The 21,723-nt window shown below is 41.1% G+C and overlaps 1 protein-coding gene across 1 annotated transcript in view; it reads right to left on the bottom strand.

Annotated features, from left to right (window-relative positions):
- LOC119428820 (aldehyde oxidase 1) overlaps positions 1–21,723 on the bottom strand; it is a 44,211-nt gene that overhangs the window by 17,399 nt on the left and 5,089 nt on the right. The window contains exons 4-20 of the mRNA XM_037696508.1: positions 20,584–20,692; positions 13,004–13,130; positions 12,462–12,523; positions 12,232–12,309; positions 11,961–12,041; positions 11,739–11,883; positions 11,525–11,617; positions 6,632–6,783; positions 6,361–6,454; positions 6,168–6,277; positions 5,861–6,045; positions 5,611–5,773; positions 2,342–2,419; positions 2,057–2,226; positions 1,857–1,983; positions 422–544; positions 233–329 (exon numbers count right to left, since the gene is read on the bottom strand). Coding sequence (XP_037552436.1) covers positions 233–329; positions 422–544; positions 1,857–1,983; positions 2,057–2,226; positions 2,342–2,419; positions 5,611–5,773; positions 5,861–6,045; positions 6,168–6,277; positions 6,361–6,454; positions 6,632–6,783; positions 11,525–11,617; positions 11,739–11,883; positions 11,961–12,041; positions 12,232–12,309; positions 12,462–12,523; positions 13,004–13,130; positions 20,584–20,692 — 1,994 coding nt within the window. The remainder of the gene's footprint in view (positions 1–232; positions 330–421; positions 545–1,856; positions 1,984–2,056; positions 2,227–2,341; positions 2,420–5,610; positions 5,774–5,860; positions 6,046–6,167; positions 6,278–6,360; positions 6,455–6,631; positions 6,784–11,524; positions 11,618–11,738; positions 11,884–11,960; positions 12,042–12,231; positions 12,310–12,461; positions 12,524–13,003; positions 13,131–20,583; positions 20,693–21,723) is intronic.

Raw genomic sequence — 21,723 nt, 5'->3', positions numbered from 1 at the left:
TTACAAACAACTTAATGTGTGAGGTCACGTTATCACACAATCTCATGCAACCCTTGGAGTATGTGTTATGAATGACCCTCTCCAACTACTACGCCAAGCTGTAGCTCAATATTTGTACAACTGGCTGAGTTTGCTAAGGTTCCTTAGCTGTGGCAGCCATATTGAATTGGATTAAAAGTTAAGCAGTTGTAGAGCAAAGATGTTTCTTGGTGGCTCGGTGAAAAACCTTTACCTTCATAAACCCCATCAACGGTTTTCAAAGCTTCAGTCACGTTTCCTCTCTCGATCATTCGCAAAGGCTCAAAGAAAGACGACTTCTCTACAGCGTCCTTATAAAAAGAAAGGATGAAGAGCGAGATCAGCTGTGGTTATCTATGTACAGACAGACCAGATAGAGGAAATGTTGCAAAAACAAAATAACCTCAATGGTGAAAACAGGATCCGGCAGGTCTTCGTAGCTGATCTTTATGGCCGCTGCTCCTCGTTTGGCGTGCAACTTTGTGTCAGCGACCACGGCACAAACCATCTGACCAACACACGACACCTGAAGACGAGAAGCACGAGATCTGAGCTTGTTTCAGAGATAATCAACTCATTTCCTGTACTATACAGTGATGCTTAAAAGTTTGTGAACCTTTAGGATTTTCTATATTTCTGCATAAATATGACCTAAAGCATCATCAGATTCTCACACAAGTCCTGATAAAGAGAACCCAGTTAAACAAATGAGACTGAGGCTTAGTTCACTACAATATTATACTTGGTCATTTATTTATTGAGGAAAATGATCTAATATTACATATTTGAACCCTGTTTTATTTAAAGAACAGCAGGGCTTAATGTGTAAACCGACTGGTGCTGGAACAAAAATAGCAGACGGTCCGGCGAGGGTAGGACGGGGTCCTCCCCCAGAAAATTTGGAATCAAAGAAATGCCATTTCCTGCATTTTGGTGTCTTTTAACAGGTTGTTAAACATCTTTAAACATTTGATTAAATTGATTAAAAACAGGTCTCCGTGCATAAATGTGACCATCTGTCTCTCTGTCCTCAACCCACCCCATGCCTCCTCCAGAGACTCTTCTCCTGCTCCTTGGAAGGAGCGTGTGATCGAGCTGGTGCGCCGCGCGTACTGCGGCTGGAACATCCACTCCACAGACTGGGTCCGCCAAGCTAAGGACGTCTCCTCTCGTTGTATTTTTCATAAATAATCAAAATAAAAATGCACGATGACTTTGGACTTTTAGGGGCAGAGATTTGCATTGCCGGATCCGAGCAAACAGTTGCCGGAACACAACGAGTTAAAATGAGAGAGTTCCCGGATCTTGTTCCGGCAGGATCCGGCTCAAATTAACCACTGAAGAACAGAGATCTATGGAAGTCTGCACTTCACAACATGTTTATGGAAGTGTATCATGGAAGGAACAAAGGAGATTTCTGAGGACCTCAGGCTGGAAAAGGTTACAAAACCATCTGTAAAGAATTTGGACTCCACCAATCCACAGTCAGACAAATTGTGTACCAAAATATCTCATGAACCACCAAAAGATTTTAATCATGTTAACCAAGTTGGAGCTTGTGGCTCTAAATTTGTCAGTTTTACAGAAATAAAGCTAAAACTTGGTGTGGTAGTAGCTGATAGTCATTCCCAACACATACTCTGAGCATTAGCTCATCTCGCAGAATCTCACTGAATTGCATGAGATTTTACATAATGCCATTTATAAGGTTTGACACTAACTTTGTATTCCTTCAAGGATTACTGGGACTTTAATTGAGCAAAGTTTTCAGACACCAGCTTTACAATTTTTAGTTATTTTGAGTTATTCTTTAATGTTTTTATTATTTATGTGAGTACCTCGTTCATAGCGAGCAGCTCCTCCTCATAACCAAACATAGCGCGGGCTTTTTTCCCAGGAATATCTTTGGCTGTGATGACATCAACAACTCCAGGAAGCTGCAGGGCTTCACTCACGTCCAGCCCACTGTAGGACAAAAAGGTCAAACGTTCAACCGTAGCATAACAGGAAGCTTCACAGAGCAGGACTTTCTCCTTACGTGATCTTAGCGTGTGCTCGAGAGCTGGTGACGAGCACGAGGAAGAGCTCGCCGTCCACCCTGGGGATGTCGTCGCAGTACACGGCCTCGCCCGTGGCATGGCTGATTGCAGAGCGATGCATCATGGGACGACCTACTGGATCCTGATCACTTTGGTTCTTTGGCACATGCTGAGGAAGAGCAGGAAGGTTGATGAAGGCAATGCAAGCGTGTTCCTCTTAATGTTTGTTGCAAATCAAAGAGGGAAATATCCTGATGCATGCTCAAAGAGGGAAATGTTTGGACCTGGAACTCCTGCAGACTGGGATGGATATCTCTGGGTAAAGGCAGCAACTTTTCAGGAAGCTCATCTGTGATCACACTCTGAAAAACAACACGGTCTTAGATTTATCCCACAGAGAAAAACCTGAAAGAAGTGAAAGTAAAAAATAAGGTTTTACATCTGACAATATAATTATTATGAAAAGTCAAAATAAAGAAAATAATTGATAAAAATTCACTAGACTGTGTATAAATCTTGTAAATGAGTCCCCGTGACTCAATGAGACTAACCTGTATGTAGTGGACTAAGCCTGATGTCAAAACTGACCAGATGGACAGAAACTGTCATTTCATTGATTTGAATCCAGAAATACAGTTTGACCCATCCTGAGACTTCCTTTCTTGAATTAATCAAGTGGAAAAGACAATTCTCTATGATCATTACTATTTTACAAATGTTTGATAATCAAATTGTGTTAGTTCAAACAATGTTTACATGTTGAGGTGAACTACTCATTTTTATCTACTTAAACAGTAGTAATGATTTTTATTCCTCAATTCAAAGTGAAATCAAGTTAGAGTACATTACAGAGTACTGATTCAATTTCTTGATCGTCTGCTTTGAAAGTGAGCAAGTTTGTAAGTGTGTTAGAGTTCAGGTTTCGGTCAACTAAGAAGTTTACTGAAAAGAAATGTCATGTTTAACTTTTACAGCAAGATACTGAGTAGAGACGCCACTAAGACTGGTTTTCTCCAACAATCTTTCTGTCTGTTCTTAAACAATCCTTGACTTTCCATAACACCTTACATCACAAACCACACCTCTGTTCTGGTCCATCCACGAATCAGAAAGCTCTCAAATGAACCGGAAGTATAGCCCGTTTAAATGTGGCAACTTCCCAGTTCAACGAGAGAGTTCCGAGAGAGTTCACAGAGAGTTCACAGAGAGTTCACAGAGAGTTCCAGAAGAGTTCAGAGTTCTTGGAATCCAGAATGCAGAGCGTTTGGGAGTTCATGAATGCAAAACGCAGGCATTCATGGATGCTGCTAAACCAAACAAGCTGAACCAGAGACGATTTTGGGAATTATAACTTCTGTTTGGATAACCTCGCACGACTCTCGAGGTATTTTAGCTGTTCTCAACGGAGACGCTGAAAGTGGCTGGAAGTAGGACTTCACACCGACCTGATCTATCTTCAGAAAGGTAAAGTCGACCTTCACCCAAAAGTGTACTGTTTGGGACAAGCTGATTTCCAAAGAGCGTGCTGTTCTGGTTAAAACAGATAAATTCCCTCACACATCTCTCTGTAAGATAAATCTCAATTTTCCATCTTAAACACTCCTTCTGCTAGAAAATCAATCACCGCCGTGTGAATTGATGTCTGCTGTTCTGCTGAAAAGTGAAAACAATCGCCGTATTGTTCTCACTTCCTGTAAAACTGATTAATTATGCTGTTGTTGTTTTCATATTTTGCCAAATTAATGTAAATGTTTGATGTTAATCTTTGATTCTGTAAATAAATGACCGCATTCATTTTGATGGGTCAAAGATAAATAACGTCTCTCGTTACATTTCTGTTAAATTCAATGCACACATGTTACACAGTCCAGAAAAATGAAGAACCCGTTTAATGTATGAATATATCTCAGTATATGTCATACTACATGTATAAATAAAGGTTGAATGAATAAATATAGTCAGATGATAATTAAATACTCGTATAAGACATCAGAAATTAGTTTAAAGCAACTGTTGCTGCCCATTGTTGTTTCCAAACTATTTTGAGTTCAATATTCTATGGAGACAATATTATTCACAAGTGGAAAACATTTAAGATGTCTCAGCAAACTCCTCTGCAGATCAAATGGTTCTAGAGTCAAATGTGAGGACAGCTAAAGTTTGGATCACAATGGGTCATGATGCAACAGAACAATGTTCCCAAACACAGCAGCAAATCTACAAGATAATGACTAAGGAAAAAAAAGAAGAAATGGTCCAGTCAAAGTCCAGAATGTCAACCTCATTTCAACCCCTCAGGGCTGTGTATTGAGACCCCTCCTGTTCACTCTGCTCACATGACTGCGCACCTACCCATCCAGGCTGTCATTTTGTGAAGTTTGCAGACGATACAGCAGTGGTTGGATGCATCACAAACAATGATGAGTCCAGCTACAGGCAGGAAGTGGAACACCTGGCGAGCTGGTGCAGGAAGGACATCCTTCACATCAATGTGAAGACGAACGAGATGATTGTGGATTTCAGAAGCCACAAACACACCTACCCCCCTCTGTACATAGGAGGATCTGTGGTGGAAGTGGTCTCCAGTTACAGGTACTTGGGTGTGCACCTGAATGACAACCTCAGATGGGGCAACCACACACTATATCTTCTAGATCCTGGTATACTAGTTCTTTTTTATAGTTTATAGTCCTGGAGAACCCTCTTGTCTGGCTGAGACTCATGCTGCTGGGTACAGAGATCTGTGGAGAGTTTGTCAGCTGATGTGTCTCTCAGTTCTGTCTCAGGAGGACGCTGAAGATGTTCATCTATTTGGATTTATGATAGCAGGGTTTGGCATTAGTGGGGCTCTGCTTTATCAACTTTTGAAAAAGACATCGGCAGCATGTTTGACCATAACAAAGCTTCCCTGTCTATGTGAAGGTTTGGTTCATGCTATGAGTACTCAAAATCAGCTGATTTATGAGCTAAACCGTAAGATGGAGGCGATTTGTGAGAATCACAGGCCACCTGTGGCTTCTAGGGCTCGCCAGCATGTTGGGATCGACTTTGAGGAAGGCTTATAACACGGATCAGTGGAGTGAAATACCCACTAATCTGGCCATTTTGGATCGGGAAAGTTGCAGCAGGACTCAAGGCTGACAAGAAAAAAACAGTCTGCCTGAAGAAAATCAACAATTGTGGCTTATCTGAATCTGACTCCCCCGTTTGGCCTCAGATATGAGCTGACTATCAAATTTCTCCTGGGACATGGGTAACTAAAGAAAAGTTTCAACTAAACCTCAATGAAATGAAGCAATGTTGGAAAGAAGAGTGAGTCAAAATTTCTCCACAGCCATGTGACTGATACAACAAACACTACTGAGAGTTCTTGCTGTTAAAGGAGGTTCTACACGCTGCTGGATCAGGGGCTGGGAGCAGATTTCCACACATTGGTCATGTCAGATAAGAGTAGACGTGTTGTAAAATGTCAGAAAAAACCCACAAACAGATTTTTTTTAAATTGCGTTCCAAAACATAAAATTTTAGAACTGAACTCATCTCGATGTTTTACCATTTCTTTGAGTTTCTGCAGGACGTCTAAGTTGAATTTGAAGAGCAGGCTGAGAGTCAGCGACCGACGGAAGTCAACCTTCCCTCCAGGAGCTGAAGGAGGAAGGACCAGCTCATCTAGGAGGACGCCATAGGCCCGACTGAGAGTCTCTTCATCCCACGGCCTGATGGAAACATGGAAATGAGCAAGAAGCACAGAGAAAGTGGGATGAAGATAAAATGAAACCAATAGCAAATTAACACCATTTGACCTTCCCATGATGCCTTTGCAGGTTTTGGTGGCATGAACGGTGGTCGGACCCATTCCGCCAAAGTAAATACTGACATCCTGAACCATTCTGGAATCTTTGGAGAAATACACCCTCATCCCGGTTGTCACTGTGGCAAAAGAGGCTTCTTTCCTGGGTGCCTGTCTTAGAGCTCGAACAAACTCCCCCTGCAGGACAAACAAGGCACTACATGAATAATCTCACAGGACAAACTGAAGACCTGTTATTCACTCAAAGACAAAGTATGCTTAAAAGTGCAAACACTGTTTATTAGAGAAGAGTTACACACCTTTCTGGAAAAGGGAATAAAAACTGAGACAATTACTTCCTCTGGCTTCAAGATGGTTTTGCCAAAACCGACAAAGAAAGCCTGATTGAGAGGAACTTCTCGTTTTTCTTCTGCAGGATTTAAAACATAATAAAGTCAATTTTATGCCAACTCATCAAATTAAACTAAATACAGTAAATTGGATGGGACGAACCACTGGAAACAACGCTGACTTTGCAGCTCCCAGCAGCCAAAACAGGGTTTAGATCAGAGTTGGGGTATGCGCTCACGATGTTTCCTCCAAGAGACTAAAAATACAAAACAACTTGAGACGCACACCCACCCATCTTTAAATACATTTTATCCAGCCAGAATGTGGAGAGTTTTATTGTCAGAACTAAAATAAAAATTAAAAATAATTAATTTACATTGAAATACAACAGAGAAAACAGTGATAGGAAAAATAAGAAGTGAATCATCCTCACTGCGACGTTACGGATCTGCTGGCTCCCCAGGTTCCCCAGCTGCTGGATCAGGGCTCTGAACAGCTCCGTTTTCTCCTCTGGGAACTGAGGAACCATTTTCTCCAACAGAAAGCGAACCTCAGTCAGACTGCAGCCCGCTCCAACCCAAACACCTGCAATTATTAGGCAGAACCAACAAAACTGCAAATTCTGAGTGAAAATAAAAGAAGCAGATAAAATGCAAAGATGAAGAGAACAGAAATGTCTCCAAGCTGTACAAAAGACTGAAAACAAGTCTTCTCATTCATTTACTATTACGTTTGCAATGTTTTACTCTTTAAGAACATGTTTGGTTGTAGGCAGTGATTGATTTGAGGCCTATCTTGCTGGAATAGGATCCAGGAACTCTCTTATTTTGACAGGGTGCTTTCCGGTAACTGTTTGCTTGGATCCGGTAACTCTCAGGCTTACTAATAATAAAGTTATGAACAAATATGACTGCCTTGAATGAATAAAACTTATACTGGATATGTCAACTGAAAATATTTACATAAACACTCATTTTAAACACAACAGCCACTTACAAGCTTCTTAATATCACATATGAGATGCCCCTTCAAGTAAGCATTTCCATTTCTACTGTTGAAAATAAAATCTATGCCCAGGGGCGGACTGGGACAATAAGCCATCCCAGGCCACCACCTGAGATTTGATTAACACAAACCACTAAGACTGAGTTAAGTTAAGCACACTTTGAACACCATATGACGCTATATGTGTAGTTGTTTAGCAACATGGTGGCCAATGGCATCAGAAGCATTTGTAATATGGTGAGGGTGGGGCATATTGGGGGGGGGGGGGGGGTTCTGTGGGTTCTCCCCCAGAAAATTTTGAATAAAGTAGATGTCATTTCCTGCATTCTGGTGTATTTTGGGGGAGTTGGGGGAGTGGTGGCGCAGAGGTTAGAGAAGGTGGGCCTGTGATCGGAAGATCGCCGGTTCAAGCCCCGGTACAGACATCAAAAATGTGGGTGGGGTAGGTGAAGCACCCACACCTGCCCCCACCTGCATTTGCCCCACTCTGGGCCCATGAGCAAGGCCCCTAACCCCCATCTGCTCCCCAAAACAGGTCTCTCTTGAAAATGAGTTCTCGTGGCTCAATGAGACTACCTGTATAAATAAAGGGTAAATGAAAATAAATAAATAAATTTAACGGTTGTTTAACATTTTGTGCTACATACACAAGTAAACACTTGATTCAATAGTTATTTTAGAGTTAATGGCACAACAAGAAGTAGCCTGACCAACAGCTCTCCTTGTGTGAATAGAGCACGCTCTGCTTCATTCATGCATTCTAGCCAGTTGTAGGGTCAAGAGACAAACTGTAGCATTAACACAGTATGAACAACAATCAGGAATTGTTTCTATAAGAACATTACCAAATATTTTACATGAATGGTAAGATCGCTCCGCCCGTGAGGAAATGTAACCGAGGGTGAGTTAACCTCGGACAAACTAACAAAGACAGCTGTAACGGTGGAGGTAGTGAAGCTCACAGTGTTTAGTGAGGCCTTTCTGCCTTATCAGCCAACATTAAGGCAAAGAAGACAGGCAAAAAAATACAATAAAACATTCTAAGCTACTAATAACTTAAAATAGTTACTGCAATGGATGTTTTCATGCCGCAAAATGACACGGGGCTAGACGTCACAATGAAATTCAGTATATGAGTGTAAATTTTATATTACATAACCTATTAAACACTTTGTACCAAATCCGTTTAACTGATCATAAACAAAGACTAAACTTATGCAACCAGAAGTAGCAACATATATCTACATACAAAACACACAAAACAAAACGCAACTAGCTTTAAGCATTAACCTTAAATTCAACCATTAAGTGTACATTGTAATTATGACAAATAATCGAGGATTTACCTGCAGTTATCTTCATACAGATGAACATGTGGTACTTCCTGTTTATAACTGGGGGTTGGCTGCTGGCCTTTATCATCTTTTACATTTTTCCCCAAACTTTATTTAGTTTTTGAAATAGCATAAACTGCAACCACCCTCTAAATGCTCAGGGGAACACGTGTCTGAATTACATATCATAATTTCCCATCAACTCATTTTCACTGATTGATTATTTATATCTATTGGCTATGTTCGTATAACAACAAATATGTTCTTAATCTCAACGGGACATGGTAGAATAAAGATTAAATAAAATAATATAATACAAGGATTTTAATATTCAGATTTCATTCATTCAACCTTTATTCAGACAGGTTAATCCCAGTGAGCCTCGGGGACTCATTTACAAGAGAGACCTGCATTTTAACAAAGAGTGATGACAACAGTGGACAACAACAATAGACAATCATAAAAGATGCGTACAAATTTATTTATCTATTTTTAACAAGTGAAAATAAAATGGTGATTAAAAGGAAAAGTAGCGAGAAAAACAGCTAGGTTATAAGGCGGTTTAGAAAACTAAAAACAGGAAGATGCCTGCATTGGTTCTTGCCATGAACTTAGATGTTTGAAGCCACTTAGAGAGGTCAAGGTCGAGAGCTTCAGATGTTTTTGCAAGATATTCCAGGAAACAGGAGCGGAGTAGGAGAAGGCCCTTTTGCCAAGTTCAGTCCACACTGAGGGAACACTGCAGGTAATAATGTCCTGAGAGCGCACGCTGTAGCTGCACTCACACAGAGACATGTAGGAGGAGACGTATGAAGGCAGCAGACCAAGAAGTGATTTAAAGATGAAAATGTACCAGTGAGAGAGTCTGCGTGAAGTTAATGATGACCAGTTAACCAGTGAATACTGGGTGCAGTGGTGAGTACGATAGTTACAGCCAGATAATTCATTAGTGGATGAAGGGTACACAAAATCTGAATTCCTGGACATTTCAGCAATAAACTTTTTTTCAGATCCTATTCGTTAACCAAATTCTAAAATTTGCAATATCCTTTGTAAAAACTTAAAACATTTGTTCTATTAAGTTTTGGCCCACTTAGGTCTCTCCCAGTGGAACTAACCTCATTAAGCTAGCTGTGCTGACAGGTTATGGCCAGAGATTTCACTTTTCACCACGTGTTTCTGTCTTACCTGCTCCCTTGAACGAACTACTTTATTGCATTTTGCTGCATCAGTGGCCAAGGCTTTTCTCTTTCTCATCCTCTCTCTCTGCTACAACTTTTCTCTTTGGCTTTCTCTCTCGCTCCATTCTACGGACTATATTACCCAAACTAGAGAAACGATGGACATTTTGGGCAGCTGTGGCTGAGTGGTTAGAGCAATCGTCCTCTAATGCAAGAGTTGGACCACCAGCAGTCACATGCGAAGTGTCCATGGGCAAGACACTGAACCCCTCATCACCTCCGATGTGTGTCCCATCGGTGTATGAATGTGATAAGCACTGATTAGTCTCTTTAGAATGATTTGTTCAATTAGCTTTGTAGAGAGCTAGTAGAGTGCTGTATGAATGGGTAGATGAAGACACAGATTGTAGTGTAAAGCGCTTTGAGTATCTTGATTAGATAGAAAGGCGCTATATAAGTACAGTCCATTTACCGTTTGCATACAGAGATGAGCGCACCGCACGCAAACATATAACCCTCGCGAGTGCGAGTCCACGGGGGGCGGGCGCATGCAACCTGTTTGTCTCTGCTTTGCTCAGTCTGTGTGACAGACACAAACTCAAAGGGGAAGGGCGAGAGAGTCTCAGTGAGACTTGAGCAAGCCCGGGCAAGAGCGGTTTGTTTATTTTAAATAATTACGTGCAAACCGAACTGAGCATTTAGTTCAGTCCCTCAGCGGGCACTAAGCAGGCCAGGCCACCGGGAAATGTCCCAGCGCTCCCGACGACTAGTCCGCCTTCGTCTCCGCCCCTAAAAGTCCAAGTCATTGAGCAATTTTATGAAAAAATTCAAAAGTATAATTCAACAACTAAATGGCAAATCAGTTCGACAGTTTAAATGGGTCATGAATAAAATTTTGATTTATTAAAAATATGAAAAACGTTTGACGCGTATTAATGGCATTACGTATCAAAACAACGGTGCAAATTGGTCAAAATAACAGCGAGCGATCAAAATGTCAAAAAGACAGTCCAATTTACTTTAATTAAAAAAAGGTTTCTCTTTGTCCTTAGTAGGGCAAACGAGAATTGAAGCACCTGAAGGCAGCGGCAATCCAGATTGGAGCAGGAAGGAGCGGTGTTGGGGTGAGTGCCGAGCTAACTAGGCAGTCGTATGGGGGCAGGAGCCCACAGGCAGCCGCCATGAACAGACGGAGGAGGCACCTGGAGGTTTCACATGTGGAGTCGGACAGTGAATTCAGTGGAGAAGAGTCGGCTCGGAACCGTCAACTAAGGGAGAGGATGCTTGACAGAAGCGGAGTGTTTACAAATGTAGGTAAACATAGATGTTTAACAATTCGTTAAAATACACCAAAATGCAGGAAATCACATCTACTTTATTCAAAATTTTCTGGAGGAGGACCCCCACACCCACCCACTTCCTTCGTGTTCTGGCACTGATTGGTTTACAAATTAAGCCCTGGTTGTAAGAGCCACAAAACTGAGTTTATGGAACTGGGACCTCAGGGCTGAGCTACTTAAATGTAATTTTTATCACTTTGAAACTGAGAACATTTCATATAAAACTAATATCACAAACAGCCCTGAAAGTGGAAACAAGACAGACTCCATTTAAACACTTATTTCTTAAAAATAAAAAAACTGGGCTCACAGAAAGAGATGGTGAAAGTTTAAGGTCACCAAAAGAAAAAGGGTTCCTTGTGACATTAATGTTCAGCACTTTCACGTTAAAAAAGCTCAAATGTTTGTCAAAGACTAGTATGAAAACAAGAAACGGAGTACAATCATGTGGAGGGGATGTACCCACCCTCTGGTGTCTGACAGACCTCAAACAGATCCTTGACTCTGCTGGGAGAGATTACCAGTGGATGTAGAGCACCTTTAAATTTGATGTCTGGACCTTCAACACAAAACAAAAAGATCATCACCTCGACTTTGAGATTTTGGGTTTTAGAAGTTTGGAAGCCAAAAGACCAAAATTATTTAAGCGTAAATATAATGTACAGCTGATGGCAGCAGACCTATGTTGGTGTTGCCAATGACCAGTGGAGCCCCCGGGTGTCTGGTCCTGAGCTGGACCAGCTCCTCAAGCGAGATGGGAGACACCCAAGTCATCCTCTCCCCGTAAAAAGTGAGTCTTTGTGGGTTTGACGCCTCTGCCATCAACTGTTGCATAAAAAAACTACATGAATAAGATTGTTAGAAGGAAATTTAGCTGCGTGCTGACGCAGCCGAAGACCTACAATCAGTTCTGGAGGGAAGATCAGCTCCTGGGTGGGGTCCAGTGGAAGAAACTCGTCCTTGTCGAACAGCTGAGGTTTTTCCTGCATGAAAACACAATTTATGGAATTAAAAAAAGGCATGGCAGTGGGAAGAATGTAGAAAAGGGTGGGTGAGAGGTGAAAGGAGGCAATAATGATCATGCATGATGAAAACTACAACTGTGAAATGGAGGAAGAACTGAAACAGAAGAACAAAAGACAAAGTGTAGGAAAGGATGAAAGCTGAGATCACCTCTTCAGGTTCTTTGGTACTGTTCTCTGCACTGAGGCAGCAGTTTGTTCCACCATTGGCTTGGCAGCAGTTTGCTTCCTGCTGGGATGAACAGAAAGAATTTCACTGGTTTCTTTTATCGCCACATACACAAAAAGAAGAACCGTTACTCCTTAAAACAGTTAACGTTTCTGCTTTGCGAGCACATTAAGTTCAAAACAGCAAAAGTTAATTAATCCTGAAAGTTGAACCTGACAGAAGGTCCTGCAGCCGTCAACAATGGGTCGGTATCCAGTGCAACGGCACAGATTTCCTGAAATGCAAAACCAAACACTGAAAATACAAAAGTTCACAGGTCATCTGGACGGTTTCTTTTTTTGCTGAGACGTTTCGTCCTTCATCCAAAGGACTTCTTTGTTCAGAGGAGCTACCAAACTAAACTGATTTCCTACAAACAGCACACTCCGTAGTGGAAAATAAAACAGTTTGCTGGTGCTAAGATGGCCTCCGGGGCCCACCCTCTACCTGGTAACTCCTCTGTCTGAGATAACCGTGCCAAAGTGGTTCAAAACACCAAAGTTCATGCTCAATAATCCAGGTAATAATCCAACAATGTTCAGTCAGGTAAAGAACTGTGAACAGTGTAGGATTTAAACCAGATGTTTGCCATAAAGCTGTAATTTTCTTGGGTTTCCACAAGATGAAAAAAGTTTAAAGCTTTGACAGTCAAAGATGACACCTCAACGAATTAACGACGACAACGACAAAACTGAAGAAGCAGAATCAAACAAACCAGCCAGAGACTGGGTGATGTCCTCAATGGTTGGTTGTGGATTGTTCCTCAGCAGGGCGTACATGGACATCACCATCCCCGGGGTGCAGAAGCCACACTGGGAGCCGTGAGCCTTCGCTATCCTCTCCTGAAAACACAACAGCACTTTCAGCATAATAAGTCTTCAGTTGATCCAAAATGCTGCTCCCCGAGTCTTAACTGGAGTTACTGGGAGAGATCATATCTCTCCAGTTTTAGCTTCTCTCCATTGGCTCCCTGTCAAATCCAGAATTGAATTCAAAATCTTACTTCTAACATACAAAGCCCTTAACAACCTAGCTCCATCTTATATTACAGATCTTATTGTTCCGTATTTTCCTAACAGAGCACTTCGCTCTCAGACTGCAGGTTTACTCACGGTTCCTAGAGTTTTTAAAAGCAGAATGGGAGGAAGATCTTTCAGTTATCAGGCTCCTCTCTTGTGGAACCAACTTCCAGTTTCTGTCCATGAGGCTGACACATTGTACAGTTTTCAGACTGGGATTAAGACTTTCCTTTTTGATAAATCCTATAGTTAGGGTTGGCTTGTTATGCTGCTATAGACTTAGACTACTAGAGGACAAATTGACCTAATTTCCTTAAATGAAGTGTTAAAATTGAATAGTTTTCATTTGATACCATTTCTATTTTAGCATGTGATTCTTGACCTGCTATTGTGTATCTGTTCCTCTCAAACCCAGCCGGTCGAAGCAGATGGCCGCTTGTCCTGAACCTGGTTCTGCTAAAGGATTCTTCCTCACAAGGAAGTTTTTCCTTTCCACTGTCGCCTCAGATAATTAATGTTATTAACTTATTTTTTATATACAGTATATGAATGTTTCTGTTCAGTGCCCTGAGTTGACTTCTGTTGTGACTTGGTGCTATAGAAATAAATTGAACAGAATTAATGGGAACAAGCAAATGTTGTGTTTTACTGCAGTTTTGTTGTCTGGTTTAATTCACTTTGTGCATAACAAAAATAGCAACAAAGTTTTGTATCACCAATAAATATAAATAAATCTGGGGTTCGCCAATTCGAGTCCTCCTGACACCAACAGCAAAATGTGGGTGGGAAAGGTGAAGCACTCACACCTGCCTCCACCCTCATTTGCCCCAATCTAGGCACTTGAGCAAGGCCCTTAAGCCCTCATCTGCTCCTCCAGGCGCCCTAGATAGCAGCTCTCTGCTCCACACGTGTGCTGTGGTAGCTCGGTGGTTGCATCAGAAAGAGCATCCAGCCTAAAAACTATTGTCAAATCTTCTGGCGAGTTAGACCCCTGAAGAAGAGAGCAGTCGGAAAAAGGACGGGAAAAAAAGAATAAATCTAATAAAATTATCAGAAGGACCTTTGACTTCTGCATACTGAGGGATTATCTTATCTATCTTATCTACAATGATTATATAGATTACAAATTTTACGTACCTTAAAGTATTTATTGCAATATTAAAATATTTGCCTTGATAGCTTTTTATTTCCTAAACCAGGGCTATTCAACTAGCGGCCTTCAGACTTATCTGTAAGTCCGAACCGCCAATGAGTTCATTAGTAAAAAGAAAGAAAAAAAACCCCAGAAAATATCCGGGAGAGACGTTTAAAATATTTCAGTCAGAGAGGCCATCCTGTTATGTGCCCATCTCGGTTTTCTTCATTTCCATACGGATACAGAAGAACGCCTTGAGTGGAGCCCCTTCCCCACTGAAATAAGTGACTAACACAACACAACGCAAGGCCAAGCATCACCCTGAGACATTCTCCAGTGAGGATGCTCGCCGTTTAACCTGCTTTCCTACATAGACACATGCACCTGCCATACCATACCACTTTATTTATAAAGCACTCAAAAACAGCAACAAGGCCAAGTAGAAACAAACAAGCAAAGGAAACAGCAAAAACTACATTGATCCAAATATGTAAAGATAAGAACTAAATTATTAACATTATAGAATACAGATTAGTTGAAATCAACTCACACCAGTGTCAAACGCCTGGGAATAAAAGTGGGGTTTTAAGCAAGACTTAAAAACAGTGAGAGAGGAAGCCTGCCTGACATGTAGTGGTAACTCATTCCACAGTTTTGGACCTGCAACAGAGAAGGCCCTGTCACCTCTGAGCTTAAAACAAGTGCCTGGAACCAATAAAAGCATCTTGTCTGCTGATCTCAGAGAGCGCTGCATATGGCTGCAGCAGATCAGCGAGATAAGAGGGGCAGAACTGTTCAGAGATTTAAAAAACATACAGAAGGATTTTTAAATGAATTTGAAAGTGAACCGGAATCCAGTGAAGGGAGGCCAGAACTGGTGTAAATGTGCTCTCTTTTGCCTGTACCAGTTAAAAATCAGGCAGCAGCATTTTGAACCAGTTGTAAACATGCAATGGAGGTCTGACTGATTCCAAAAAGAAGCATGCCGAGACAAATGTGTATGTCATGCATTCATCATGAGTCATCTGTTTCTACAAACCGGATTCCAAAAAAGTTGGGACACTAAACAAATTGTGAATAAAAACTGAATGCAATGATGTGGAGATGGCAAATGTCAATATTTTAGTTGTAATATAACATAGATGACAGATCAAAAGTTTAATCTGAGTAAATGTAACATTTTAAAGGGAAAATATGTTGATTCAAAATTTCACAGTGTCAACAAATCCCAAAAAAGTTGGGACAAGTAGCAATAAGTGGCTGGAAAAAGGAAATTGAGCATATAACGAACAGTTGAAAGACCAATTAACACTAATTAGGTCAATTGACAACATGATTGGGTATAAAAAGAGCTTCTCAGAGTGTCAGTGTCTCTCAGAAGCCAAAATGGTAAGAGGATCACCAATTCCACCATTGTTGCGCAGAAAGATAGTGCAGCAATACCAGAATGGTGTTACCCAGCGTAAAATAGCAAAGACTTTTAAGTTATCATCATCAACCATGCATAACATCATCAAAAGATTCAGAGAATCTGGAACAATCGCTGTGCATAAGGGTCAAGGAACGTCACTGCACCTCAAACAGGAATGCCACTGTCAAGGAAATAACAGAATGGGCTCAGGAATACTTCCAGAAAGCATTGTCAGTGAACACAATCCACCGTGCCATCCGCCGTTGCCAGCTGAAACTCTACAGTGCAAAGAGGAAGCCACTTCTAAGCAAGCTCCACAAGCTCAGACGTTTGCACTGGGCCAGGGGTCATTTAAAATGGAGTGTGGCAAAATGGAAGACTGTTCTGTGGTCAGATGAGTCACGATTTGAAGTTCTTTATGGAACACTGGGACGCCATGTCATCCGGACCAGAAAAGACAAGGATAGCCCAAGTTGTTATCAACGCTCCGTTCAGAAGCCTGCATCATTGATGGTATGGGGTTGCATGAGCGCTTGTGGCATGGGCAGCTTGCATGTCTGGAAAGGCACCATTAATGCAGAGAACTATGTTCAGGTTCTAGAACAACATATGCTCCCATCTAAATGTCATCTCTTTCAGGGAAGACCCTGCATTTTTCAACACGATAATGCCAGACCACATTCTGCAGCAATCACAACATCATGGCTATGTAGGAGAAGGATCCGGGTACTGAAATGGCCAGCCTGCAGTCCAGATCTTTCACCTATAGAGAACATTTGGCGCATCATAAAGAGGAAGGTGCGACAAAGAAGGCCCAAGACGATTGAACAGTTAGAGGCCTGTCTTAGACATGAATGGGAGAGCATTCCTATTTCTAAACTTGAGAAACTGGTCTCCTCTGTCCCCAGACGTCTTCTGAGTATTGTAAGAAGAAGGGGGGATGCCACACGGTGGTAAAAAATGGACTTGTCCCAACTTTTTTGGGATTTGTTGACGCCATGAAATTTGGAAACAACAGATTTTTCCCTTAAAATAATACATTCTCTCAATTTAAACTTTTGATCTGTGATTTGTGTTCTATTCTGAATAAAATATTAGATGTTGGCACCTCCACATCATTGCATTCAGTTTTTATTCACAATTTGTTTAGTGTCCCAACTTTTTTGGAATCCGGTTTGTACTTAATCAAAGGAGATTTAGACATTATACTCGGTTCTATTTACTGACTGTGACTAAATGGTCCCATGTAATCATTCTTACTGTGACCAGTCAGTGAGGAACAGAAAGAACTGGTTGTTTTTGATATCCTCAAGGGTTGATGGATATGATATTGATTTGATATGGTGACGTGTCTTCAGCAGAGTCCTTGACTCAGATTCCACTCCTTCGTGCCTGCAGCGAACCCTTGGATGACAGCTCAGACATGGAGGGGGAGGGGCCGAGGGCAAGGAGAGGAAGATTATTCTGTTAAACTAACTTGCCCGGTCCAGAGAGTTAGAGCAGGTCAAGGTTTCACATGGATGAGAGCACTGGTAACAGTGTAATCTTGTAATTGCATGTTCTGTGGATGCTGGGACTGCTCTCCAAAGCTTTGTAAATAAATCTGATGAACTACACCTTGGTCTGTTCTGGGAATCTCCTTTTTTCCATAAGAGCATTGCAGTAATCATCACCTATGATCACCTTCAACCCAGAAATATGGCTCCCAGACTGGTTATGGATCGATGTGGCACAGATTGCAATCACTTAACTAATTAATCCACTACAGACACTCCTGATTGTCTCCATCACTGTGAAAACCAAAGATAACATCTAACTGTGTTTATATGTTGTTAATAAAAAGTTCTTAAAAAAAAAAAAAAAAAAACAGGGAGCGCTGGCTCTGCACCCCACACTTCAGATCAGCCCACCAGGAAATCTCCCGACCCTCCTGCAGCCATTCTGGACCTGAGTTTAATTCGTTCATGACAAATTCTTTCATTTCTCACCATTTCAGTCATGGCATCAACGGAGGAGGAAGAGATCACTGCCTCTTGGCAAAAAATACTAAAGAAAAGGCCAGATCAGGGATGAAGAAGAGGGATTTAATACATTGGTGTTGCATACAAAACAGTCCGTCGCTAGGCAGTTTATTGTGCGACACCGCATACGCGTATGCGATCGTAAAAAATTGAGCTTTGCACAGACATGCCCTGGGGGGTACGCTCGTATCTCCGCGTACGTACATTCGTACCTCCGCGTATGGACATACGCGGGAGTATACTGGGGGCTTAAGGAAGTTAAGGGAAAACCATGCCTTAACATCATTAAAGCAGTGTGTAAGTTGCTGGAATGTGTCGTTTTGTGCCATGGGAAAACAGATCATCAGCATAGAAGTGAAATGAAATGCCATGTTTCCTGAAAATAGAGCCGAGGGGAGTAAGTAAAGAGCAAATAAAAGAGGGCCAAGGATTGAGCCCTGGGGGACACCATGTGGAAGAGGAGCAGTGGAAGACATAAAATTGTCCATTTTTACGCAGAAGCTCCTACTGGTTAAATACGACCAAAACCAATTGAGGGCGACACCCCTGATGCCCACACAGTGCTCAAGACGAGAGAAAAAGCTGAAGTAGAAATAGACTTTACCACCTCAGTAATGAAGGAGGGTAAAACAAGTAAGATGATCCAATGAACACATGAGATAGCTGTGGTCCAAAGGTGTTTTATTGGTCCTCTTTAAAATCTGTTTCTGGCTCTGCTGTCATCTTCTTATGCTGCATTTAGCTTGGAGCTAGCCTTTAGCTACTCTAAGTTTAGCTACCATTCTGCTACCTTTAGCAAGTCTTTTAATAAGATTGTCTTATTGTTTCACCAGTACTTTAATTAGCAGCACAGGAGCTGTGAAATAGTAGTGATAGTATGAGTCAGCACGCACTGTTGTCCCATTTTTAGTTGTCTGTTTTTTTTCGACAGTCTAAATACTTGTGCAGACTTTGTGCTGTTTTAGTGGTTCATATATCAAAACATTTAGCTCATTCGGGAGACTTTTGTTTTTCATAACGTTCATGCTTATTTATCCATTGAAATACATATATAAAATTTAATTCCTTCAAAAACATGGGTATCTTTAAAATCTGCTTCTGGCTGGCACTGCTGTTGTCTTATGCTATTTTTAGCTTTGAGCTAGCATTTAGCTACTCTTAGTTTAGCTACCATTCTGCTACCTTTAGCAAGTCTTTTGATTTGTGGTGATGATGTGGTGCATTTAGCTTTTAATTAGTTCTTTGTTAGTTTAGCAAACAAACAAAAAAAAAAAAGCCTTCAGTTTTTATTACTTTTCAAATAGTGTTCTGCTTCTATTAGCTTTAACAACCTAATCACAGCTTTTTAAACTAATTTTATTAGTTATTCAAAACTCAGCATTGACAGTATGTTTGCAAAAATTAATTCATTCAATGCAACAAAGTTCATGCTCAATCATCCAGGTACCAAATCCAATAATTCTCAGTTGGGTCATCTGGACAGTTTCTTTTTTATAGAGACGTTTCGCCCTCTATCCGGAGGGCTTCATCAGTCAGAGGAGTTCCAGTAAACTGTTTCCCCACCAAGCAGTAAACTCCTTAAGTGGACCAACCAGTTTGCTGGAGCTAAGATGGTTTCTGGGGGCCGTCATGTCCCTCGTCGACTCCTCCCAGGCAGGCAGCCACAGCCAAAGTGGTTCAAGGCATTCATTCATTCAACCTTTATTTATACACGTTAATCCCATTGAGCTTCAGGGACTCATTTACTTTGTACAAGAGAGACCTGATTTCTTATAAATACTGTGTATTTATAGTTTAATTGCGCAATCATGTACAATTTTTGTTTTTTTATTAGATCATTTTATTTGCATCTTATTTTAGGTTTAAAAAGTGACTTAATATTTATTCTGCCTCACTAACCGCAAAAATTTACTCTTAATCCAACAAAGTTCAGTCAGGTCATATGGACAGTTTCTTTATTTGTTGTTGTTGAGATGTTTCATCCTTCATCCGAAGGACTTCATCAGTCCGAGGAGCCACAACAAACTACGTCCCACAAGCAGCAAACCCATATAGTGGACCAACCAGTTTGCTGGTGATAAGATGGTTTCTGGGGCCCGCCCTCTCCCCCGTCGACTCCTCTGAGGCAGCCATAGCCAAAGTGGTTCAAAACATCAAAGTTCATGCTCAATAATCCAGGTAGAAAATCCAACAAAGCTCTATCAGGTCATCTGGACATTTTCTTTTTTTTGTTGAGACGTTTTGCCCTTCATCCAAAGGACTTCATCAGTCCAAGGAGCCACAAACAAACTGAGTCTCATAAGAAGTAACCCTACATAGTGGACCAACCAGTTTGCTGGTGATGACTCAACTTTGTTGGATTTTCTACTTGGATTATTGAGCATGAGCTTTGATCTTTACTCGTAATGTTCAGTTTTTGCTTTTAAGACAATAAATCCTATTTAAGACTATTAATGTACATTTGGAACAAGCGGAAGATAATGGATGGATGGATAATGAACATTAAAGTCTGAGAAAAGCTTTTTTTCTGCCTTGATTTTCTTGTTGCATGGATCGTGCCAACTTCACTTTGATGCTCCACTAAAAATGAACTTTGCTCAAAATTGACATAAAGAAAACCTGTGATTTTTAAAACTGCAATAGGTAAAAATGTGCTTCTGGTGGCACAACTGGGAACAACGACAAGGCAAAAAAACGAGGTTCACTGACCTGAACGGGATGGATCCTGGTCTTGGAGCTCCCGATGCCCTCCACCGTGGTGACGGCAGCTCCGTGGAGCTGACAGAGCGGCATTAAGCAGGCGTTGGCTGAGAAATGCCTGATGGGGCAGTGAAGGGAAACTGAACTCTCTCACACACGGCTTTTGACCAAAACGTAAAAAAATAAAATAAAATAAACTTTTTGGCACTGCTACAGCACCGGTTGCTGCGTCCCCGTTTACTCCAAGCCATCCAAAGCTAGCAACAGAAGGAAATGTGTTTCCAGTTTTATCTCCAAGTGGAGAAAATCCAACTCAAATGTTCAACATCTGGAATTGGTCCATCTCAGCTGTAGTGAGCAGTTCCACTATTTTGTCTTTTAATAAACTCTGAGGACATATAAATGTTTTTTTTGCCCATGTCTGTATGTGGGCGTTTCGTTTCTTTGATCCATATCTCATGAATTTAATGACACTTTTAGAAAACAATCATTTTGTACACATCTACAACTGACTGACATCTGGAGTCAATCTCCTCTAAGATGACCGCCAGAGCTAATCAACCTTAGAAAACACACAAATGGCTATGACTCAACCCATTTGGCCATCTTGAATTTAATCTCTGTCATGAGATTTGGTGTGCAATTTGCATTCCTTCAGGAAGTGCTAGGTCTTCAGTTTATTAAATTGTTTTGCACTAAAACTAGAAGTTTACGTTGATGGCAAAATATTCAAAGTTTATCAGTGTCACTAATCGGTTCATAACAAAATCTGCAACTAAACCTTAAAAATAGCTTTTTAACTAAATCAAATAATGCATGTAAGTTTTGCTGAGTCATACCAACAGACAGACAAACCGCAAACAGCAGACTGACCTCTGTCCAGCACCAGAGGCACTGTCTGTTTGTCTAATAGTTTGGTATCTGTCAATTTCACAGACAACTACAATCTCTGTGAAAATCCAGCGACAAGGCTCTGAATGTCGGCTGAAATCTGCTCAAGAAGCTGAAATTTAGCTGTAAGTCAAATAGCAAAACACTAGCTAAACGCTAACTAAAAGCTAAAAGTCACAAAATGTTAGCTAAGTATCGTAAACAGTCACTAAAAGATTTTAAAAAAAGCTGAATTTTAGCTAAACAACTAAAATGTTA

This window comes from Nematolebias whitei, chromosome 23 (assembly GCF_014905685.2).
Source record: "Nematolebias whitei isolate Nwh7 chromosome 23, NemWhi1, whole genome shotgun sequence".
Taxonomy (NCBI): Eukaryota; Metazoa; Chordata; class Actinopteri; order Cyprinodontiformes; family Rivulidae; genus Nematolebias; species Nematolebias whitei.
This window is presented reverse-complemented; position numbering and strand designations above follow the sequence as displayed.